The sequence below is a fragment of the Xiphophorus hellerii genome, chromosome 14 (assembly GCF_003331165.1).
Source record: "Xiphophorus hellerii strain 12219 chromosome 14, Xiphophorus_hellerii-4.1, whole genome shotgun sequence".
NCBI lineage: Eukaryota > Metazoa > Chordata > Actinopteri > Cyprinodontiformes > Poeciliidae > Xiphophorus > Xiphophorus hellerii.
Window position 1 is genome coordinate 1,660,462 of NC_045685.1, and position 26,240 is coordinate 1,686,701.

General features: G+C 39.1%; 1 protein-coding gene across 1 annotated transcript in view; it reads right to left on the reverse strand.

The window, feature by feature from the left end:
• adam19a (ADAM metallopeptidase domain 19a) overlaps positions 1 to 26,240 on the reverse strand; it is a 155,880-nt gene that overhangs the window by 24,602 nt on the left and 105,038 nt on the right. The window contains exons 6-12 of the mRNA XM_032583200.1: positions 24,580 to 24,763; positions 15,133 to 15,198; positions 11,369 to 11,440; positions 10,527 to 10,693; positions 6,141 to 6,225; positions 2,772 to 2,914; positions 2,264 to 2,441 (exon numbers count right to left, since the gene is read on the reverse strand). Coding sequence (XP_032439091.1) covers positions 2,264 to 2,441; positions 2,772 to 2,914; positions 6,141 to 6,225; positions 10,527 to 10,693; positions 11,369 to 11,440; positions 15,133 to 15,198; positions 24,580 to 24,763 — 895 coding nt within the window. The remainder of the gene's footprint in view (positions 1 to 2,263; positions 2,442 to 2,771; positions 2,915 to 6,140; positions 6,226 to 10,526; positions 10,694 to 11,368; positions 11,441 to 15,132; positions 15,199 to 24,579; positions 24,764 to 26,240) is intronic.

Sequence of the window (26,240 nt, forward strand, 5' to 3'; positions counted from 1 at the left end):
ACTAGGTCATGTCTGCATGTTTGCAGTTAACAATATTCACCCCACTGTTGCCAATTTACTGTCTTTGTCACTGTATTTAATAACCTTTCAGCAAAAAAATTGGTAACAAGCTTTTTAATTGTCTAGAATACTACAATCCCCTAATTATTGATATGCATCTTGGTGTCTGAGTCCAGCTAAAGTTCATAGTCTTGCTTATAATCACACAAAGTTCGTTGTTTTTATTTTTCCTGAAAGACTTGGATTCAAATGCTTCTGCATGAAGCTTTATGGTTGGAGAGGTGATGGGAAGGTATTCAACATATCAACTACAAATATTTAAATAGAAACACCAACAGATGACAGAGCCAGTTCCACAGACTTGACAGCTGTGACTGACAAGTCCCCGTTTCAACAGATGTTGGAGGGAAAAGCACAAAAACAAAACATCCAGAGAGCTGCCTTTGTTGCCGCTCTCGTGTCAGACAGCATACACAAAAGACACCATCTCCAGTTGCCATGGTGCCCTAAGGAGAGTCACGGTTGTGCTCAAAACAAAGCTCAGAGTTGACTCAAGCAAGAAGAAGAAAAGCCAGTTATACCAGCAGGAAATAAGGAGGAAAGATTATGGGCCAACGCAAAAATCCCCAACAAAAATCACTCCTCTATTTTCTATAATTCGTTTGAGAAAGACGAGAGCAGCAACGGTGGACTTGTGAAAAAAAAAAAGAAATCAGCCTAACTTTTAGTACAAATAAAACCTTTAGCTTTATGATTAAATATTTATGGTTAGAGGAACTTTGATTTACAAAACAGATTGTAACTAGTTTTCTGAAAAAACAGGAATCTTGTTTCAAGTGTGAAACTCCCTTCAGTGCATGTTGGATCATTAAACCATGTTCTGCAGCTCGTCTCATTTGCAATGCTAAGAACAGGTGGCTTGTCAGCGCTGTGATCCTGACTGTCAGCTCTGCTCTGAGTGGGAGTCATAACAAACACTCATCAGCACTGCCGCTGCTGCTGGCAGCTAACAATTTGCTTCCTCCATTTCAATTTGCCCATCTTTGCACAAACCATAGCAGGTTTACTTAACCTCTGGCTTTACCCAGTACAAACATTCATTCTGATATCAGGAAACTTTCAGCTGTGTTGCACTGCTGGGATGCTTAATGTACAAATGATTAATTACAGAGGAATTTGTGAAAGGTTTATTTTCTGAGTTGAAGAGGTTCATGTGAGGCTTAGGGAGGAGAAGTTCCTCCTGTTGCTCCAACACTTCAGTTAGCCTGTGTCCACGGGAATCACCTCATTACAGCAATAAATCCTGTCATCTCAATATAAACTTGTTATATTTTTTATTGTTTGGGCTTCAGATATGGGATTAAACAGTTTTTATGATAAGAACTGCTTTGTCCAGAGAGCTTAGAGGTTTTTTAACACCTAAAACCACAAAGAGACCATTTCACAGACCTGCAGTCAAGACCAGCTTTACAGATTACAAGAAAGTCTGGGAGGTTAAAACCATGGATAGCAGATGGATAGAAGCTGTCAGTCACAAGGACTGTCAGTCCTCAGTTTATTCAGATTAGCAGCCAACACTTTTCACAAAATAAGAAGACTAACGTTCATGTACTTCATGAGCAAGATGAAATCAAATATTGCAGTATGGAGAAGGTACGAGTCTAATCATTAGTAACCATGGAGAAAATACCCACTATCATGTGTCCTTGCATATATGAAAAAAAATGGGCTAGCATCTAGACTTTAAGTCTGTCCTAATGAAAGCGGAATTGGTTTCACTAGAGCAACACAGTGGTAGTGATTTCTATCACTGTGTTCATGACACAGTGGTAGAAATCATGTCCCATGAATTTAGGCAAAGTCAGCGACTTCATCAAATACGTCAGGGGAGAGAAGGTATGGTTTGGTTTCTAAGCTAACCATTTACAAATTTTGTAAATATCTGTGTATGAGCCCTAGCTAGCTGTGCTGCTTCCACAGACAAGTTAACTCAACATAAGCAAGTAGAAGCCATGGCTATACTGGTGAAAACAACCTGGGAAAACAATTACAGTTCAATACTCCTGTCCCTCACTTTCAATGTCCATCATGGTGCCTCAACATAATGAGGTGACCTAGCTGCAAAAGGTCAATATCAGAAGTCATCACACATGGACACTAAATGCTTGGAGGAAAAAGCTACACGTACAAAGGTAAAGGCGGTTCATGCGCATTCAACGTATGAGAGTTCTGTGCCTTAAATAATTCCAGCCAAGGTACTCACATCAGGCTCCCCACAATCACACTCTTCTCCTTCCTCCACAAAACCATTGCCACACTTCTTGCCTCCCACCAAATCCTTCATGTTGGGCATGTTATAGAGGCACATGCCCCCCCCCTTCTGGAAGTAGCTGTCCAGGTCCCGTTTGCTGCAGCGGCTGAAGACTCGAGGGAACGGATGTCTGGAATTTGGAATCAATAAAATCATTTAATGATAATGAAGCAACATAAAAATCTATTTTTATGTATGGTGTTTAGATAAAAGCTATATGTAGTAAAACTGATTAAACAAGAAAATAATAAACAACAATTGTTAGCCAGAATATTTACTGTGTCTCTGTTCTAATTAAGCAAGATCAAAATCCTTCTGATAAAAATATACGTAGAAGTTAATTAAATAACAGACTTTGTGTAGCCAATTTAACAGTGGATAAATTATGAATAACTTCCTGATTTGTTTTAAGAGAAGTTATGACCAAGTTCATGTTTATGATGCAGGGCCTGGCACTCACCCAGTGGCGGCAGCCATGACGCAGCCCCCCTGTTCCGAGCTGGCCTCCACGCAGCAGCCGTCATGGTCGTGGCTCATGCCCACGTTGTGGCCAATCTCGTGGGCCATGGTAGCCGCTGCTCCGATAGGCAGGTCTGAGTGGTCCTGTGGAAGGCAGTCAGAGGTAACTACACTGCCTGGCCAAAAAAAAAGTCGCCACCAAAAAATGGTCACACTCTCTAATATTTTGTTGGACCGCCTTTAGCTTTGATTACAGCCCGCATTCGCTGTGGCATTGTTTCAATAAGCTTCTGCAGTGTCACAAGATTTATTTCCATCCAGTGTTGCATTAATCTTTCACCAAGATCTTGTATTGATGATGGGAGAGTCTGACCACTGCGCAAAGCCATCTCCAGCACATCCCAAAGATTCTCAATGGGGTTAAGGTCTGGACTCTGTGGTGGCCAATCCATTTGTGAAAAAGATGTCTCATGCTCCCTGAACCACTCTTTCACAATGTGAGCCCGATGAATCCTGGCATTGTCATCTTGGAATATGCCCGTTCCATTTGGGAAGACAAAATCCATTGATGGAATAACCTGGTCATTTAGTATATACAGGTAGTCAGCTGACCTCATTCTTTGGGCACACAATGTTGCTGAACCTAGACCTGACCAACTGCAGCAACCCCAGATTATAGCACTGCCCCCACAGGCTTGTACAGTAGGCACTAGGCATGATGGGTGCATCACTTCACCTGCCTCTCTTCTTACCCTGATGCGCCCATCACTCTGGAACAGGGTAAATCTGGACTCATCAGACCACATGACCCTCTTCCATTCCTCCAGAGTCCAATCTTTATGCTCCCTAGCAAACTGAAGCCTTTTTTTCTGGTTAGCCTTACTGATTAGAGGTTTTCTTACGGCTACACAGCTGTTCAATCCCAACCCCTTGAGTTCCCTTCGCATTGTGTGTGTGGAAATGCTTTTGCGTTCACAATTAAACATACTCCTGAGTTCTGCTGTTGTTTTTCTTCGATTTGATTTGACCAAACGTTTAAGTAATCGCCGATCACGATCATTCAGGATTTTTTTCCGACCACATTTCTTCCTGGAAGACGATGGTTCCCCACCATCCTTCCAGTTTTTAATGATGCGTTGGACAGTTCTTAACCCAATTCTAGTAGTTTCTGCAATCTCCTTAGATGTTTTCTCTGCTTGATGCATGCCAATGATTTGACCCTTCTTAAACAGACTAACGTCTTTTCCACGACCACAGGATGTGTCTTTTGCCATGGTTGTTTAAGAAATGAGGAGTTACTCATTGCATCAGCTGGGGTTAAATAACTTGTTGCCAGCTGAAAGATAATCGCCTATGCAGTACTTATCCAATAGGAGGCTTGTACCTATTTGCTTAGTTAATTAAATCCAGGTGGCGACTTTTTTTTTGGCCAGGCAGTGTATAGCCAAGGTGTTACTGCAGGTACTTTGGCTCAATGCAAACACTAACTAAAGTTGTACTGATTATGTTGTGCATTATATGTTTTTAAACCTTTGCTTGAGAAAACACCACCAATATAACTCATTGGAACATTTAGGAGATATTTGGGGGGATTTACCAATCAATTTTTTTGTCTCAATCACTTCATGATACTTTAAGAAATTTAAAATAACAGTCTTGTGGCTCTTTCAAATACAATAAAAAGCGTGAGTGTGAAGTGTGTGTGAAGATGTGCTTGTTAGAAACAGCAGATCTGGATTCCACAGGCTGCTGCTGCCCACAGGACAGATCACAGCTTATTAGAAACTAATCATGCTTGGAAAAGCTATCGATCTCTCTGACAACTTATAGACACATCCAGCTGAACGAGCTGAGCGCTGCTGCAGAGTGGATACTGACATGCTGCAAAGAGAAGGCCTGGCTGGGAAAAACCCACATAACAGAGAAGATGGAGAAAGATGTTCTGTGACTGGTTGGTTACATCCAGTCCTTTCATTTCATAAAGGATTTTATAATAAATTTATCTCATTACTGAGCAAAAGTGCACCATTCTACCCAATTTGCTTATGGTGTCAAAAATCACATGTGGAACTTGTCCCCATGTGATTTCCAGTTTCTCATGAACCAGTGCATAGTGTGTGAGTGACCTCTCAAACCCAAAGATTTTACTGTTTTTCATAAACAGCTTCTCCATTTTGCATTTATTTAATAAATTACAGCAAAATGTAGAAACTGTGTTTTTACCTGAAGTTAGATTTAAAATTCTCAGGACTTGCTAACAACCACATCTCTTTTATCATGTTCTGATTTATGAAAGCCTTAGAATTAAAATAAGATGTACTTTGTTTTTGACATCTGAGTCATACTTTTGACCAACATTTTTATACCCATATCTACTCCACAAACCTATCTGGCTGTGGTGGGAAGCTATGAACTTAATCAAAGACAGAATAAAAACAAGAATAGAGTGACCAGAACAAGCAAAAAGGAATGTGGAAAATTGGACCAATAAAGATAAAATACAGTAAATTCCAAAGTACTTTACGCTACATTCAGGCTACATGTACAGTACTGAATGAAACAAGCATCATAATCCTGCACCAGAAGAAACCAATGGCTGAAATTATAATTCCATTCTATTATCATTCAAACTAACTTCTCTACATAAGTTGCAGTCAATGCACCACAAAAAGCCACCGCTTGTAGCTGTGCTTTTGTTTTATCAGCTTCCATCGTCTTATGATCTTGCGACCATACAGTCACGTCATTGCAGAAGAACTTTAAAATCCATCTAGAAACCACTCCATCCATTACTACTGCTGTAAACAGAGCGCTGTGTGATGTCTACCGTCTTCTTCTGTGCACGAAGGTCGCTTTGAGGTCATACACTATTCATACAGTAGTCACATTTAATTAGCAGTAGATTTTAGAAAAAAATTTTATTGGGCATCAAGTCCTGCTGGTAAGCTGCATTGTATTCACAGGCTGTGTGGAGGCAGATGTGATGTCCTCAGTCCCATCACCACCAGCACCAGTCCAGTACCAGTATAGCACCAGAATAGAACCAGTACTAGCAGCAGAAAACTGGGCCCAGCTGCCTACACTTTGCTCATCAGAACCACAGAATGAATTCTGAATTTTTCACATCATGGAGTAGAATTTGCTCACCATAAATACAACAGGCTCTAGATCCGTTTTGACCTTTTTACTGTTGGACCTGGAACTTGAGTCTTTACTGTAATCACTTAATTGGATCTTTACTGTGAAGAAAAACCTGAAGCAAAATGTGGATAACGTGGAGCTCTGAGCTAGACCAACAGCGGCAGCAGTCAACAGAACTCCAGCTGAGACAGTAAAAATGCAACAAGAAGGAAAATGTCTTGCCACATACCACAGTGATGCCTCCCGAGTTTTCCAGGCTGCACATTCCCTCCAGTGGCGCCATCCCGATTGTTGTCCCCTTGAAAATCACGCCGCTATTACACACACACACACAGATTGGAAAATCACATCGCGTTTTAATCTCCTGCCCTATTTGGCTGTGTATTGATTGTAAATGCAACCGCAAAAACATGTCAGGTCTGTTAAAGGGATACTTTTTTAGTATCCCTCCGCTATGAGGGATCTATACAGCTGCTGACTGTTAACAGCTTACAAATCAAAGTGTGTTAAAACACCTGAAAATTCCTGATCAAATTTTTCTAATCTGTCATTTTATGATCTCAGAAAATATAAAATCATAAGACCTGAAGCTGACAGGTTTATGTGGAGTCAAATTGAACTCTCATTTCTAGTAGAGGAACAATCCTAATGATTAATCCAGGAGGCGGATTTTATTTCACCAGTCAGCTCCTCCTGAGGTGGCTGTTGTACTGAGTAATGACAGATTGGTGTTGTTAGTGGAGAAAACTTCTACAATGATAAAAACGCACCGTTTCAGCTGTTTCCTGTGGCTTTTAGAATAAAACCAAGATTATTAAAAACACCTACAGTATTCCTAAAACTGTATAGATTAAATTATTTAATAGTGGTTTTCATAGTATTATCATTTTAGTTTTTGAATATAAGCCTTTTTCTGCTTTTTAGACCTTAATCATAAATGATAGTAGCTCTTACTGCCGAATTGTAAAGCCTCCCTTCCAGAATTCCACCTCCCATATGGACTTTTTTGTCATTTTTGTGAAGGAAGAGAAATGAAGGTTTTTATTGAACACTTCTGAAAATGCCTGCAGTCTGGTTGGGTGGAGAATGTTAAAAATCATAATGCAAAGCTTTAAATTGAATGTTTTCCAAGTGGCAGCAGTGGAAGCTCCATGAATCCGTGGATGGAATCCAGTAAAGAAGTGTCTGTGTCTCAGTAGCAGGAGGTAGCAGGCACAGGCAGCTGTCACAGACTCTGTCCTTTTTTGAACTTTACATTACAGTTCTTCCTCTCTGGTGTGTTTATGCAGCCTGTAAAAACTCCAGCCTGTCAGCGTGGAGGGAAAGATGCAGCACTCAGGAAGTGATCCTTCTTTCTCATGTCAGCTCCTGTCTTTAAGACAGACATCATCATCATCTAAGATAATGTCTCACTCTGCCACTGTCCCTCCCTTATTGTCCTTTACAACAATTTGAGATGCAGCAGCAAATCCTCACACATTCATATCTACATATATAAAATATGTCTACAAAATGAGTAAAAACGAAAAGCAGATTTTCAAATTGTGAAGTCATTTTGTTAGACAATAAGCTATTCAAACAAAACTGGCACCAGTCACCTCCGACCCATAGAACCATGTCGGACATTGTTTTCCTGAGAATGATTTATTTGGAGGAGCTTATTATGTTTTCTTTCTATATTGCTTAGGTGCATTTTTCTAATCAAATTAAAATTCTCATAACTCAGTTAAACCTCATTCCTCCTAACAAACTGCAAAATGTTTAGGTCCCACAATAACTGCTTCCATACAATTATTTGCTGTTTTATATAATTTATTCTTATATATTATACATCTTATGTCAGTCAAAATCAACTACACTAATTAATGTTGAATAGTCATTCCCTTTAAAACTAAAAGTCCTCACTTCATTGCTTGAGTTGTATTAAATTGACTGATTTTGACATCTGTCAATTGATGTATTTACTCATACAGTTGTCCTACCTTCATCATTACAGTATTTTAGTTGATATGATAAAGCTTCATTTTAGGAACAGAATTTACAATACTATGACCAAAAAATAAGAGTTTCATAATAGGTGCCGCTGCTGACTCAACAGGTGACGCACCAACATGAACTTTTTCTATATTTCAGCCTTTGACAGTTTAGAAGACTAAGGAACAACTTGTCTTGTAGCTAACAGCGCTTGGCAAAAACATCATATAAATACAACCCACATAGGTCAGTGTCTCACACTGGCACTAACGGGGAGAATATGTTTAATCTCCCAGCAAGTTATTTAACCCCGACAGCTTCTCACTGTTGAAGAGCAATCCAAGGAGGATGCATCCTGCAGCTGTAGAAAGAAATCTCACCCTGCGGGGTCAACACTGCCGAGAATGCTGAAGCTGGGTGAGGAGCTGTGGATTTCTAAAACCTGGAAAGATAGTTTGTGGATGTGTATTTCCATGTATACAGCCAAGTCGGTTCTAAAAAGGGCTGCTTATAGATCATAATGATTGGACGATGGAGAAATAAACAATGGAGTCTAATGAGTTATGCTTTAAAAATTAACCAGTGCTCACAAGCAGAAACGGTCGCAGTGGGCCCAGCCGTACATGAAGATTAATTTTCTAACAGACTTGTTCACTGATGACTACTGTGCAACCCTGGATGGTCCAGATTGGTGGTGGATGGCCACCACGTCCCAACACGGCTGTGACGTCAGCAAGGAGGTGGTGGAGTCATTTTTTGGGCCGAAATCATGGGGAGAGAGCTGGTCGGCCCCTTCAGAGTCCCCAAAGGTGTGAAAATGACCTCAGCAAAGTATATGGACTTTCTGACTGATCACTTCCTTTCATGGTTCAAAACGAAGAGCCGTACCTTCCGTAGCAAAATCATCTTCATGGATGACAATGCACCATCTCATGCTGCAAGCAATACCACTGTGTCATTGGCTGCTATGGGCATAAAAGGGGAGAAACTCATGGTGTGGTCACCATCCTCCTCTGACCTCAACCCTATTGAGAACCTTTGGAGTTTCCTCAAGCAGAAGATCTGAGGGTGGAATGCAGTTCATATCAAAACAGCAGCTCTGGGAAGATATTCTGACATCCTGCAAAGAAATTCAAGCAGAAACTATCCACAAACTCACAAGTTCAATGGATGCAAGAATTGTGCAGGTGATATCAAAGAAGGGGTCCTATGTTGTAACTCAGTCTGTTAAGATGTTTTTGATTTAAATAGCTTTTGATTTTAGTACATGTGAACACTTAATGCTGCACATTCAAGGAATGACTGTTTACAGTTCTTTATAATCCATAAAATGTTTAGAAAATCTGCTGTACATAATAATTTGGAACAGCACATTTTGAGTTTTTTATTTTTGAAAAAAATACTGTTCTCATGGGGAGCTTTGTTCAGTTAAATTTGATTTATACTGTAATAGTTCATGACTTGAAAATTATACTGGCCATCATTTGCGTTGACCATTTAAGAAAATCTGAGAAAATATCACTTGCATAATAATTTGAAACACGGTGTATGTATCAAAAAACAAACTTAGTTGACCAGAATATCCTGAATAAGTATGTTCTCCCATCAGTAGATAATTATTTGTGCCATGATTTGTGGCTGTAGAGGTTTGGACCCAAAAGCAGATAGATAGATGTGGTAATGTGGCCTCTTTTTTGAGTTATTTTCATGTTTTCTTAATATTTGCTGTTTTGAATTTATTTTGCTGTAGTATTTTGAAGTTATTCACATTTGCTGTTATATTTATTTTGGGTTTATTTTTGGTTTGCTGTATTGCACGTTTTTCTGACGTTTTGTGTTTTGCCTTTGAGGCTGGCGTTACCAAGCACGGCCCGCTGGAGATGCCCATGTTGGCTGGCACAAGTGTTCCCTATTAGTTGAGCAGCGTACCATCAAGGTAATTGGAGGAATGAAAAGGGTAGCTCTCATTTTAACCAGGTGGCATTGCTGTCGTATTCTGCTTCAGGTTTACTTAGATCAATACTAACACTTGGGTGCCACATGGAAGCAGCAACTGAGTATGATAATTTAACGAAAATAGCCAGAGAGTACAAAAGTCCAGGCAGTTCAGGTGAGCACTGTAGCTAGAAACTCAGACACTGGTAGCACTGGAAAACTTAACAAGACACGACGTAAGACAGCTAAGATAAGAATCCGAAGGGGAAACACAGATACAGTTGGGATTAAATACACAAGAGGAAATCAGGGAACAAGAGACACAGCTGGGAGCAATCAGGGCAGACAAGAAACTAAATTAACACACAGCAAAACCAAATTCTCACAATTTGCTCATGAAATGAAATAGTTTTTAAAAGTAGAGCTAAATTGGAAGATTGAGCTTTGCAGTCAAAACCTTTAAATAACTGACATAATCAGTTTATCTGTGAGTAGAGAAAATCAAATCATTTTCATTTCAATTTGGAGCAAATTAACATTAGATTTGCTAGAGTGAGATTAGATTCTGTGTGCATCACTCCTTGTGTCTTACTCCTTAGATCAACTTCAATAACAGTGTGTGTTTGTGTATTTTTAGCAAGGGCTCCATCATGTTCTCCCTCGTTTCAAGGCTGCTGAAGCTGAGGAGTAATTTTGTGTTTCTTACGTCAGCAGCTGGGCGTTGTCGTGCTTTTTACGAGATTTCAGCTTCTGCCTCCACTGGAGGAAAGACCAGAGGGTGGCATTTGGTTCTTCTGAGATGATACACTGATCTCTGTCAGTCCAAATCTCCAGGCCAATGAGAGGCACGCGGATGTTTAGAGCCCTGTAGAACTAAACAGACACACAAAACCACCAATAAGTATCCAACAGTACACGCACACACACACACACACACACACCCACACACACACCCGCATGTCTTTCTATCTTCACAAGGACTTTGCATTGACTTCCATTCATTTTTTATGCATTTCTATAGCTTAACCATGGCCTTCACCATAATCCTAAGCGTTACCACTACAAACCTAGCCTAAACTCAATTCACACCCCAATCCTAAACATAACCCATAAAACAGCACTTCTTTTATTGAGTCCTGGGCTTTGGGCCCCATAAAAAGAAGTGGGTCCTCACAATGTAGCATTTACTGAAAAATCTGCCTTACAAGTTGATAAATGCTAAAACACACATACACACACATGTTCAATTCACAGTCTTCCCTTAAGCTCCTATAAGAGAGTCTGGTCACGCAAGACTTTCTCCTTGATCTCCTCCAGAATGCTGTTGAGGGACACGACTGATTAAATCCCAATGAGACTTTATGGAAGAGTAAATATTTGTTTTAACTTCTCAATTACCGATTGTGCACATGGACTATAAAAGATAACAGGTAAAGTACGGTACAGTGGCAATGTTTGGTGTTAAGAAATGGAGGAGGCTATTCTATTAGCTTATCAAATCCTCTGCAGAGAGTGGCAGACAGCTGCACATTATCCCAGCAAACTTACCTTATCCACATAATTGGCAATTTCCATTATCCTTGCCTTGGTCTTTTCATAGTTCCTGTCCTGTCGTTTGAACTGCAATAGTGAGAATAGATAGTATTAGTGTTATGACTCAAAGAGACTCCACTCTGTTCTTTACACAAACTAATGTCCTGTAAAATCACAACCCAACCCCTCAACGACAACCTAAGACTTAATCTTTGTTATTTAACTGTGAATGTGTATTATGTTTCTGAGTTTTTCTTTAGTGAAAAAAAACCCATTTGACGTAGTCTTTTATGATTTATGGTTTATTTAGAAACACTTTATTTGAAGGGGTGTGCATAAGACTGACATGACACTGTCATAAACATGACATAACACCTGTTATAAATATGAAGGAGTGTTCATGAATGCTTATGACTGTTGTCATGGAGTGTCATTAGATAAATAATGACGCTTTGTTGCACTAAACAAAGTTGCACTAAAACTTGTATTAAAGGACCATTAAATAGCCAACTTTTTATTATTCGGTAAATAATGAAACTTTAAATGCAAAGTTTTACTAAACCTTCCATCAAAAGTCCATTAAAAGTATCATTAATTATTGAATGACACATCATGACAGCAGTCATAACCATTCATAAAGACTTCTTCATAACAGGTGATAAGTCATGTTCATGACAGTGTTGTGTCAGTCACCCCTTCAAATAAAGTACTACCATTTATTTCCTTAGCCAACACTAGAACCACAGGCTGAACTCCAATCTAAAAGTGAACATTAAGTTAGGATTGGCAAGAAGAATAAGATGATAAAGATCTGGGATTTGACTTAGAATCTCTGGATTACTGGCCTATTTATATTACTTGTAAAACTACAGAGATTGACAAGCGATATTGTCCATAACCAGCTTTATGAGACAGTTGTTGGTATTTAATCCCAAATTATTGTTCTTTAATTTTCTAAACACAAATTTATCACAAATGTTATCCAGAAGGCTCCTTGTTAGAAAAGTTGATTCTGTTATACATCTTATCACATCTTATTATGGCAACAGAAAAATGATATTATTGTCTGAAATTATTCTTTACACCAAGCTATTTTTGTTTCTCTTTCACATGTAAAAAACAACAGCAATTTTGTTCCACTTGATATAGAAGAGTCATATTGTGCACATCTCAGTGCACAGATTGAAAGCTAGAAAAGTGTTTTAGAACAGAGGAATAGATCTAGAAAATCCCACCACAAATTATTCTGATCTTGTCTAACAAAACAACTATCGTGGCCTTCTATATTCCAAAAACCAAAATTTCCAACAAAGGCCATGGGTGGTAACAAGTGGTTTGATTTGCACTCACTTCCAACTTGATTGTTTTGTAAAAATATATATGATTTATTTCTTGTAAAAATAGAGACAAAATAATTACTAAAAATGTCTTGCAACTTAGCCGAGAACGAAAAATAATCTCAATTTTATGTTTCAAGCTCTAAAAAGTGGTCAAAAATTCATTTACAAAACCTCCCGTCAACACAGCGGACATTTACCAAACAATAGACCTCCACCAAGCACCTGGTGTGTTCTTAATTACTCAAATTAATGGGAGGGCATAACAATTAACAACATAATCTAAACAATTATAAATATAAAAATTAATTACATATGTTGGTGGTTCTAATCTAACTTAAATATATTCTAACTACCCAAAGAAGAAAACTAAATTGGTAGAAATTACAATCCACAAAACTTAGCATAAATGACCACAACAACAACTATGAACTTATTTATTAAAGTTCTTTCATTGTTTTCATGTCTTTGGCACACTTAAAATCAAGTAATCGCCCCCTGTCCCACTTTCTCTCTCTCTCTCTCTCCTCAGTCTGCCTTCTGCTCTCTCCCCACACACCTGCAGCCCATTCTAAGAAGCCATCTATTTCTCGTTCTAGTAATCAAGCTCCCCAGTATATATACAAGTCATTCTCAGTCACTCCTTGTTAGTTCTCCTTTTTATCTCCCCATTGACACCCTGCCATTCTTTTACTCTGGACCTGTTTTGTTGTCCTCTGGCTCCCTGTGTTCCTATGGTTGTTTTGTAAGTTTTTGTTCTTCTTTATTATAAACTTCACCACCTCCCCATCTCCGAATCACTGCATTTGGGTCCACTTTAAACCCAATAACCATGACAATGATTTGTCTTTGATGATGAGCTCCAAGTCTTAAAGCCTTTTTCTTTGTTGAGGTGGGAATGGCTCTCTGCCATTACCCTAAAAATTAGGGTTTTCCATAGATTAAAGTTGAGACTCTGACTGGGCTTCTCCAAGGCTTTACTTCCACTTAGTAGACACAAGTCAGTCATATTAAAAAATATTACTTTCAGCCCAAACCTGCAAAAGGTGTATACTGTTTTGGACTTAATATTAGATATTTCAATTCAAATAAATCTCCGAATAAGATAAAAGCTGCCATATTTTTAGATTGTAATGCAAATAAATAAAGCTGCATTTTAATTTCAGTTTGTGTTTTGTGCAATCAGGAGTTTTAGCATGACTGATTTTGACTTGTTTAATAAGTGTCAAAACCCCATTAGTTTAGTGTTATGTTAGATAATCAAACTAACAATGTTTATAAAGTTCCCTCTATCTCAAAGAGATTTAAACTAATTAAAAAGTTTGTCTAAATGCCCACCAGGTCATGTCTGCACATGCACTGTTAGACGCGGGGTCACTGTCGCCAAATTAGTAACTTTGTCACTTTACTTAGCAACTTTTTAGACAAAGAAAATTGGTATTGGACAATACCAGAATTGGCAGGTCAGACTTTTAAAGATCAGTGATACGTGACTGGTTTGAACACTGCAATCAGTACATCCCTAATTCTAGGTCCTAAAATGTTACCAAATACAGCAGTACCGTTCAGTCATGCTGCACTGAAAAACAAGAAGTCATGAATGAATGAAACATTTCACAATTTGAAGCCATCATTAGGGCTTGAGATAGCAGGTAGCTGTTGAAGGTGTCGCAGTGTGAAGCAGCTTCCTGCATATGTAACAGAACACATTCAACAAAAAAATTCGTGGTTCAAACTGGTCATCATTCAGGTTTGTCGTATATATGTCCAGAATTTTAAAAAGTCAAAATGTGGGGGAGGAAGACTTTATTTAAAAAGGACAGAAAACACATTTACTTCTAAAACAAAAGCAGCTGGAAACCTTTGTTGTAAAACATTTAAAAAGAGTTCTGACAATGCTTTGGAAAATGACAAGCATTATTAGATGAAATTCAGTGAAAACATAATAAAACAGAAACACATTTTACTATATACTGCTTCCAGTTTAACCCAATGTTCAGCGCTGTTTTATTCTCATGTCACAAAGCGCTCAAACTTTTATGGAAATGGGATTTTCAGAACAAGAGCACCACTCTGCTCAGGGGCTCTGTTACCATGGCACTAAAACACCAGCAGAAGTATTTCAGAGAAATCCTGCATCTTATCACAGTGGCATATTTTCTGTTTAAAAGCCCTTAACCTTTAGATCCCAACTAAATCTACTCTCATTAATCAGAAGAAATCTTCTGGCTTCGCTCCACATGCATTTCTTCACTATTATTATTTCAGCTCAAAGCTGTCAAGTGCTCCATTAGCCTGAGTGCAATGATTGCGTAGAACTTCCAATCCTGTTTCCAGCCTTACTTGATAGCTTCCTGATATATTTAGAGGCAAACGTCACAATTGATTGTACCGAGGAATATTCCCCTGAGGGTGCAGTAGGATGGGGGAGAAACATCTTACCAGTGTGTTGTCTGCCACGATGTAAAGCTCCATGTACTTAGTTGTACCCCAGGTATTTCTCTTAACCTAATATCAAAGAATAATGGAAGATAAAAATATGATTACACATAAAGCACCAGCTGCAGTATGTATTACACTGAACACAGATAAGACATTTAGCAAAGTGATATGTTCATCTCCTGACTTTTACCCAGCATTTTGTAAAAAGCTGGTTTCAATGGTACTAAAAAGTAAAAAAATATATGTTTTTACTTTGTTTACTATAAATGAAAAACATGTATGCAACCAAAAATACAATATTTTACACAATAGAAATGAGAACACTGATATAACCTCTGAGAATTGCTCCTTAACCTCAAGCTGGCCTCACAGATGGCCACTGACCCTGGTTCTGCTGTAGTGGAGCTACTTCTTTCTGTCACAACATGCTTGATTAGGACAATTGATTCAATCAGCTATGCTTCCTTCAACAGTTGAAATTTTACAAACTGGCATTAAATGATTAACTGACTTTAGCTGCATTGTAATATGTTTAATAAACTCTGCTGTATTTAAATTAATCTGAATATCGGATTACACCAGAATGAGCAATGACCTCTGACATCCTTAAGTCCAGTTTCTGTGCTGGGCTTTATGGAGACTGTCCCTGTCCAAGTGTTCAATCAGTGCAATACGATACATACTTGACCGGTTCAGGTCTTATTAAAATAACATGGACTTCTTCATGTCAATAGGTAACTTTACATCAGAGGTGATAAAAATCACATGTGGGGTACCCCAAGGTTCCATTTTGGGATTCCTCCTGTTTAATATCTACATACTGCCATTAAATGCTTCTGGGAATCTGGGTGTAGATGGACTCAGACCTGAACCTCCAGAGACTGTCATAATCCCTGAGTGTTTGAGTTTTGGTTTTCATTTGTGTTTTCATCTGTTTTGATTAATTCCTGTTATTCACCTCAGCTTGTCTTGTCTTATCAGCTCATCCATTTGTAACCAGCAAAGTACCATTTACTTTGTACCAAAACATGTTTGACCTGGCACAAAATGATCAGCTGATGTTATTTCAGCAACATCACAATATCAGCAGAAAAAGTGTGCAACCATCATCACTACGACCATGTGTCAAAAAGGGCAGTCTAAAAGAAGCATCCCGAATGCTGCAGCACAGTTCTTTTTTCTGCTGAATTCTCAATTCTGATCTAGTGAAGAAAATACGAACCATTTCAATACAATATACAGTAATAAGTAATAAATCAGATTTTTGAAGTGTATTTCTTCAGTAACTATCACAAAGTGAAACAGATATAGATTCATTCCACTGATTTTCTTCATTACTGAAAATGTATTTCCTTTCTGCTTGGAGACAGTGAAAACATAACATTTAAGATTAGAACATTACATCAGACCAATAAAAAAACTAATACAGAAATGTTAGCTTAATGAAAATAGCTTCAGTAACTGCTTAAATTTTTTTATTTTTAAAATCTTTTAATCTGACAAAGAAGCCTCAACGGAACAGACATTTCAGTTGCTTGTAGAAGAAACCATGAGATTATTCACAGTTGTACCCTGAACCATTCCCATGAATAAGAGGTGAGATCAAAATGTTCTCAAAAAGCAACTTGCAGCAACAATTCTGATAAAACTGGCCAGCATTCGGGTTTGTCTTATATGTCTAGAATATTAAAAAGTCAAAATGTGGGAGACATTCTGTGGATCTTCCAGTCTGATGGAACTCAGTGTCAAAAGGCAAATGTGTCAACAAAGCTTAAAGAACTATAAGATTACTCTAAGATCTTGTCAAGAAAATCCGAGCTCATCCCACTTCCCCATGCTGGAGATTTTAGTTTAACAGTAATAATAAATAAAGTTATCTTTAAAATGAATCACTCAAGTGACATCAAGGCCCAGCAGTAGACTTAGGTGTCAATAAAATAAATCTGGTTGTGTGTGTTGTTTTTGTCTCATGCAAACTTTGCTTTAATTCTACTTTTTTCTATCTAATCATAAGAAATCATAGTCAGTCAGAGAGTCATGAAACAGGAAAAGCAGGTTTCCTGGAAAAAGAGGAAGTAAGTTTCCAGCCTGCAGATTTATAAAAATAGCTGAGACTATTTCTTATTTTAAAGCATGAAAGTTTTAAAGAATGAAATCTAAACATTTTGGTAATTTGATAAGATTCAAAGTAAAATACTTATATTAATAATGGTTTACTTGTAATAATATTTACACGTACATTTGTGAGAACACTTACAAGAAAAACAAGTAACTGTAACTTTAGTATTAAATAATTAGAATCATGTATTATTCTTTTGGTTTCTTTTCAGAAAAACATCTGTAATAACTCACATTAGGATTATAATAAGGATAATTAATAAGTTATGGTTATAAAATCATAAATGAATGATAAATCAGAGAAGCTGAAGAAAATAAATGTGATATAAGTTATGGTTATAAAATCATAAATGAATGATAAATCAGAGAAGCTAAAGAAAATAAATGTGATATAAATGTGATTTTGACATTGAACTTGAAATGGTGTAAAAAGGTGTAACTGCAATTAAACATCACTGATATGTTGGAGGTAGAGAGTAGGTGAAAGGTGAACGGTTAAGGGAAAAAGGGGAACTAACAGGAGAGCAGAGATGATCAACGCCTTATTTGGAGAAAAGGTGAAAGACAATGGACATAGGAGGTTGAGCAACCCTGACATTAGCACAGACATCAGGAAATGTCTGTAAGACAGTGATGGATATGAGATCATCTGTCTGAGCAGTCAGAAACCCTATATAAGGTGGGTGCAAAAGAGGAACCTTTTGTTGGATCCTCCGGGCAGCTTCGAGCCAAGAGATGGACAAAGAACTCTGCAGCTGAAGAAGAGCCGGGGCCACAGAGCCGAAGACTGTCCCGCTCATGGAGACCAACCGGTCAGGCCCACAACCTGTGGCTTCACATCGCACTTCTCTCATCAGCTGGGTTCAGACCCCAAAGACAAAGATGAAGACAAAGGCAAAGACAAAGAAGAAGAACTGGTGCCTTTTTTCCTGCCAGCACCAAGTCCTGTGTGACCTCACCATCCATGCGGAGAGGAGGCTCATCAGACCTGCGGAGATCCTGACCTTCATCGATCAACTTCCTCCTCCTGCTGCAGCACCTTCTTCATCATCAGACCTACAGAGATTCCTGCCTTCATCGATCAACATCTTCCTCCTGCTGCAGCACCTTCTTCATCATCAAGCCAGGTCTGGGGTTCGAAACACCAAACTCCGTCCGTCTCTCTCAAAGGTTCCCTTTTTTTAGTTTTCAGTGTCAGCAGTAGGGAAAGATAGACTAGATGATTGATTTTACTTATTTGATTATTTCTGCTACTGAATTAAGCTGTACTGACCCTTGCAAAAATGCCTTACTAATAAAATATTTAGCATAAAGAAAATCTAAAAGATGTTGTGGACATTCAGTTAATGAGTCACCTTAAAGTTCTTTGATGGTTGTAAAATAGCTGTGATGTTTGATTCTGGAGAGGAAAAAGTTTAAAATGTTTTTAGGTTGCTGGTAGCCCAAATTTAAAACGTCATCCTTGGGACTCACCCGAGTCACTAAAACCTACCTGGTTCAATAAGAAATGCAAGTTGTAAAATAGAGAACGAGCGACCGTTAACAGGTGTGCTCTGTGAAACTAGTTGGCTGTAGGCTGCTCAGTCTGGCTAATTCACAGGGGGAAGAAGGGTGGGACACCTGGATGTAGGCCGTCAGAAAACCAGGCGAATCGTTTCTCGAAACCAGCTTAAACAGAGTTTACTTCAGTTCTGGGCAGGGTAAATCCCGGCAGATTTAGGAAACTCAATTAACCCGTTAGAAGGAGAGCTGGTAGCACATCTCCCCTCTCAGAAGAGGAAGCAGAGAGTGAGACAGTAGAGACAGAAAGGAGGGGGGGGGTGTTGCGCAACAACAAGTGGCGCCCAACGTGGGGCGGCGCACAACTGAGTAGGAGGGCCCTATGCCAAGTCAGTGAAAACAGATGTGAGGATCTGAATAGCTCACTTGGTTTGTTAACTCTTAGGGAATAGAGTTAATGGTGACTGATATGGCCGTCAGTCACAATCCTTGCAGTAACTGTATGGCATACAGGTGAGGGAAAGCTTCTACTGAGGATAAATGACCGGATCCAGACAGTGAAGCTAGTAGCCAACATAGTCTAGACCCATCCCTGCTCGAAGGCTAAAGAGAGGCTTTGGGGGATAGACAACTCGAACCGACAGAGAGACGGAGTGATGGATGATCACTTCGAGGAGGAAAATCTGGGGAAGAAACCGGAGGAAGCCGGCCGCCCAGATCGTTTGGAGAAAGAGGAGACCTCAACAGAACTGCATCAGCTTTCTGCACAGCTACCCAGGGCACCCAGGGGAGCGGATGGAAGGTTTGTTCATCAAGAGCACAGTCCCATGGGGTTCAGTCTGCATGGATGTAGCAGAGCCAATGGGGACAACAGGAAAGAGAGGTGAGAAGTACCTCTTGGTGCTGATGGACACAGTGACAACTGCTAGAAGAGCAGGTCTTCCCCTGCAGAGGAACTCCGTTCACGTCACAGAAAGCAGGGAGGCGAAGACACTTCTCCTTTTTGCTCAGAGAAGAAAAAGGGAAGTTGCAGCTCGAAGTGTCACTGAAAACAGGGCAGAGAGTTTGGATTAAAGCTCAAGATCGGCCTGCAGCTACGGGGATCAAGCTGAGATTCAACGCCCGAGATTTTGTAAAGTAAGTACTGAACTTCAACACAGTACTACTGATGAAGAAAGGGGTCCATGAGGAAGCAGTGCTCAAGCCAGTTCTTAGCTACAGCAAACCAGAACATTACGAGAAGATGGCCAGAGAATCAAGCACCATGCCATCCTACAGTAGACTGGCCACTATTACAGGAAGGTTGCCGTTCAAAGAACAACTTCAAGGCTTTGGACTGGGAGGGCCGTGAAGAAATTGGATTATGCTAAAGAAGAACTCCTGTCACATCCTGATGGATTAAAATGGAAAAGGATCATGATTACGGATAAAGCATCACGATGCTTATGCTTTTTGCTTTGCTCTGCTGAACAGCCAGAATTTTTTTTTTTGAGGCCTTCTGTCTCAGCCCATCTTCCCTAAAGAACCATCCCACATCCTGAAGAACCGACAGTTCATCCAGCGAAGGTTCTTGTAGAAGAATCAGAGCGATCCAAGTTTTCTTCGACATTCATCACCTCATGGGGGAAATCAAAACTCCAAGGAGGGGGTGTCAAGAGAAGTGGAGTTTTGATGACTACACTGAGCCCTCTGTGACAACTGAGGATGAAGAATCTGCATCTTCACATCCCAGACGAACATCTTCTCTTTCCAGGGGATGAGGACGGCGAACTGCAGGAGGGTGATGGACTCCCAGCATGTGAAAGGTCTGACCTCGTGGAGGGGGTGTCAAGAAAATCCGAGCTCATCCCACTTCCCCATGCTGGAGATTTTAGTTTAACAGTAATAATAAATAAAGTTATCTTTAAAATGAATCACTCAAGTGACATCAAGGCCCAGCAGTAGACTTAGGTGTCAATAAAATAAATCTGGTTGTGTGTGTTGTTTTTGTCTCATGCAAACTTTGCTTTAATTCTACTTTTTTCTATCTAATCATAAGAAATCATAGTCAGTCAGAGAGTCATGAAACAGGAAAAGCAGGTTTCCTGGAAAAAGAGGAAGTAAGTTTCCAGCCTGCAGATTTATAAAAATAGCTGAGACTATTTCTTATTTTAAAGCATGAAAGTTTTAAAGAATGAAATCTAAACATTTTGGTAATTTGATAAGATTCAAAGTAAAATACTTATATTAATAATGGTTTACTTGTAATAATATTTACACGTACATTTGTGAGAACACTTACAAGAAAAACAAGTAACTGTAACTTTAGTATTAAATAATTAGAATCATGTATTATTCTTTTGGTTTCTTTTCAGAAAAACATCTGTAATAACTCACATTAGGATTATAATAAGGATAATTAATAAGTTATGGTTATAAAATCATAAATGAATGATAAATCAGAGAAGCTGAAGAAAATAAATGTGATATAAGTTATGGTTATAAAATCATAAATGAATGATAAATCAGAGAAGCTAAAGAAAATAAATGTGATATAAATGTGATTTTGACATTGAACTTGAAATGGTGTAAAAAGGTGTAACTGCAATTAAACATCACTGATATGTTGGAGGTAGAGAGTAGGTGAAAGGTGAACGGTTAAGGGAAAAAGGGGAACTAACAGGAGAGCAGAGATGATCAACGCCTTATTTGGAGAAAAGGTGAAAGACAATGGACATAGGAGGTTGAGCAACCCTGACATTAGCACAGACATCAGGAAATGTCTGTAAGACAGTGATGGATATGAGATCATCTGTCTGAGCAGTCAGAAACCCTATATAAGGTGGGTGCAAAAGAGGAACCTTTTGTTGGATCCTCCGGGCAGCTTCGAGCCAAGAGATGGACAAAGAACTCTGCAGCTGAAGAAGAGCCGGGGCCACAGAGCCGAAGACTGTCCCGCTCATGGAGACCAACCGGTCAGGCCCACAACCTGTGGCTTCACATCGCACTTCTCTCATCAGCTGGGTTCAGACCCCAAAGACAAAGATGAAGACAAAGGCAAAGACAAAGAAGAAGAACTGGTGCCTTTTTTCCTGCCAGCACCAAGTCCTGTGTGACCTCACCATCCATGCGGAGAGGAGGCTCATCAGACCTGCGGAGATCCTGACCTTCATCGATCAACTTCCTCCTCCTGCTGCAGCACCTTCTTCATCATCAGACCTACAGAGATTCCTGCCTTCATCGATCAACATCTTCCTCCTGCTGCAGCACCTTCTTCATCATCAAGCCAGGTCTGGGGTTCGAAACACCAAACTCCGTCCGTCTCTCTCAAAGGTTCCCTTTTTTTAGTTTTCAGTGTCAGCAGTAGGGAAAGATAGACTAGATGATTGATTTTACTTATTTGATTATTTCTGCTACTGAATTAAGCTGTACTGACCCTTGCAAAAATGCCTTACTAATAAAATATTTAGCATAAAGAAAATCTAAAAGATGTTGTGGACATTCAGTTAATGAGTCACCTTAAAGTTCTTTGATGGTTGTAAAATAGCTGTGATGTTTGATTCTGGAGAGGAAAAAGTTTAAAATGTTTTTAGGTTGCTGGTAGCCCAAATTTAAAACGTCATCCTTGGGACTCACCCGAGTCACTAAAACCTACCTGGTTCAATAAGAAATGCAAGTTGTAAAATAGAGAACGAGCGACCGTTAACAGGTGTGCTCTGTGAAACTAGTTGGCTGTAGGCTGCTCAGTCTGGCTAATTCACAGGGGGAAGAAGGGTGGGACACCTGGATGTAGGCCGTCAGAAAACCAGGCGAATCGTTTCTCGAAACCAGCTTAAACAGAGTTTACTTCAGTTCTGGGCAGGGTAAATCCCGGCAGATTTAGGAAACTCAATTAACCCGTTAGAAGGAGAGCTGGTAGCACATCTCCCCTCTCAGAAGAGGAAGCAGAGAGTGAGACAGTAGAGACAGAAAGGAGGGGGGGGGTGTTGCGCAACAACAATCTTAAAGAGGCAGCATTATGTAAAATTAACTTTTTTGAGCTTTGCATTGTGTTGTAAGGTTATTCACTAATCAAAAACATACCTTGTTGCCTTAAGTCTTTCATGCCTGTTTGAGAAATTCTTTAATTTCCATGGCAACCATTCAGCGTTGCAAAACACCTGGGTGTAACTGAGCACCTCCTTCCTGACGCAACTGCGAGGAGAAGCTGCAGTTTCCAAGCTTCTGCTTCACAGAGCAGCCTTCCTCCACAAATCCCCCACACAACTACTTCAGACTAGCCAGCAGCAATTAGCAAACACCTGGGAGAACTACCCATCTGCTGAGCTCATGTGAGCTACTTCTCAGTGTAACGCTTGTAAAGACGTTGTTAAAGGGTGAATATAGGAGTCATGTTTTGATGACTTCCTGAAGGTGGAGTTTCAGAAGGAGCAGAAGTTTTTAAAGAGACAGAGGCCCAATTTCAAGGTATTAAATATTTTTTTAAAGTCATTTTTTATTTATAAAGCATTGTTACTTGATTGTCCTGTAAAATGGCCCTATGTGCCTGGAAGACACATAATACTGCCCCTTTAATCACATGGAGAATCGGTGGTCAGTTTTCAAAAAGCAGGTAGAGAAACAGAAGTCAACAAGCCGGTCACTTTAAACAGACAATAAGACAGAATGAGTAACCTGTGGTCAGTTTTAGTCTTCTGAGACAGGCAGAACCCCGCACCACCCTACGGCCAATTAGGAACCAATCAAACTCACTCATGCTTTTGAATTGCTTAGGAGAACATGGAAACAGTCCCCAAAAAAGCTTATAGGGATAAAAATCCAATCAGGTGGAAAGAGTAGCAGTAATTTGGAAAAAGTCTAAATAAATATTTATCTGCATAACAGCATGGATTCTGTTAGGCTACAGACTGGATTCATTCACTCCCATAAACATGCACTGATGTATTCCCACACTGCTGATTTTATATGTAAAGAGTGTCAAAATCCTTGGGTCCCTTGGTCCGCTAAAGCTGGCATTTCTGCATAACAACCAGTATTAATAGGTGGCTGTGGGGGAACTGGGAAAACCGGAGGTTGTGTTACTGTAGAAATAAACATAAAAAGTTAGGAAGGAAGGATAAAACCCTGCAGGAGGACAAAGAATCCAGATAGATGAGGTAGTTTACAAGCGAATGTAAACAAAAAAAAATGGGGATAATAAACAAATAAAATAACATTAGAGAAATAAATGTGCCCCCTACAGTCCAAACAGACACTAAAATGCCCACTTAGGAGCACTTTTTCTGCTTCATATTTTTATTTTTTATAAATGAACAGCTAATACACTTTCTTAGAAACAGAATCCAAGCAATATAGAAGTCTAAGATAATAATTTTGTTCAGAGGATAGACAATTTACACCATGTGGAGGAAAATGGCTAAATAGAATTGGTACACCAAAAAAACAAACACATGACATGCTGCAGTGTGTTAAATGTTGCTGGATTGAGGAAATACTATCAGTGTTTTCCAAAGTATTTTCATGAACATTTTGTTGTGTTTTATTTTTGTTAACCTGACAAGTGTGTAACATCTCATATGTTTCATTGCTTATGACTTTCCTTTTAGACTGAGTTAGCACACAAAATGCTACAAATGCTATAAAATCCTTGACTTTTAGAGCGCTCCTCATACTTGCTGATGATTAATTGATCAGTGTTTATAAGTTATGACTCCTGGGAGCCACCAACTATTAATCTTATTTCTCTAATTATGAGAGTATTGAAGGACTTGGACAAATGTTCTCTGAATGACTGTAGATAACGTGTTATTAACAGAGGCTGTTCAGGACACTTTGGTCTTGGAGACTCACCCTTGAGTGAAGCGGTGCCACCAGGTCTGAGATGAGGCTGGTTTGTGCGGTGTGATGGCCATGGCCACAGCTTCCACCTTTAATTGGCAGTTCCTTGGCACTCAACAGTGAATGGTGGGAAGAATTCACACCGTTAATTGGCTCCAGGTAGTAGGTGTCACTAGAGTTGAATGAAATCAGGCCCCTGTGTCAGGGAAAGTGATTGGGAGGGAAAATACAATGAGAGAAGTGATGCTAGAAAAACTGAAGTCATATGAAGAACAAACGCTCAGTCTGAAGGTCTGAAGAAATTACATCCCTGTTGCATTCAGTTGTGGAAAAAAAATAATTGCCAAGCACTTTTAGATGAAATCACTCAGGTTTATTTGTACAATACAGAGAGTTTATAAGACAATCAATAATGAAGCAGAATGAAAGTTCCACCAGGCACAGTCGGCACATACTGTGGGTTTTATACCAAGGATAAGGATCCAAAACAAGCTAGAGATACAGTCTAGGACTGTATCTTCTGTATCTCCATACAACGTCCACATCCAGACTGTGGATATATACAGTACAGACCAAAAGTTTGAACACAACTGTGTGTCCAATCTTTTGGTCTGTACTGTACATATAAGCAGATGCTACCTTATAATACAATCTGCCATCACAATCCACAATCAACAGAATTTTCTCTTCTAAAACTAAAGGAAAGCTTTAAAACTAGATGAATTTGATAAAGATAGTTATCAAATTCATCTTCTGTCACGTACAGAAATACTCAGATGACTCTGCAGTTGTCAGGTGTATCAGAGATGGACAAGAAGCTGAGTACAGAGATCTGATGAACCGCTTTGTGTCACGGTGTAATAACTCAGTGTCTTCAATCAGAGGCTTCTTCAAATTCACTGTAATACAGGAGATCCTTCCTGCCAACAGTCAACACTATCTACAATAACTCTTTGAAGAAGTTGAATTAATACAAGTTACAACACAATCTTTAGGATCAATAACATATATTTGAATTTGAATGATCAAATGTTGCTTTCTAACTCAATAATTCTACCCAACAGGACAGTTTTTAATGAATACAAGTAAACTTTAAATTTAAATGGAGTGACTCTAGGACCTAGTGAAGTTTACTCTAACATGTATTTCTGTTTTGACCTTGGAAAATAATAACTCCTAAACTGCTAACTGAGGCTGGATGAAAAGTATTTCACCTCGCCTGTGACATTCTGCCAGAGTTGCTGTTTACTTCACAGCAGACACAATAGGCCCAAAAGGAATCAATTTATTTTTTGTAAAAGGAGTTGTGCTTGCTATTATGTTCATTCACAGTGCCTGATCATATGGGCATACTGTCGCTGGGCTCTGAGCCATGCTTTTAGACAATACAGTAGCTTTCTCTTTTTTTTTCTTCAGTCATTATGTTTCCAAGGCTGTAAGAGAACTCACAGAAGAACAATATGTAATTCCACCAGAGTTCATACAAAACCCCTTCTTTATGGAATGAAAGTTGGTGGCAGGGAAAATGTGCTGGGAACTGAAAAGCAGAAAAATATAAAAGAAAATAACAAAATTATTACTAGAGAACCACATGAGAGCAGGGATCTCATGTGACAACACAGTGAGAATGTGAAATGCCCTGTTACTGTATTTTATTATTTTGCTTGTCAGTG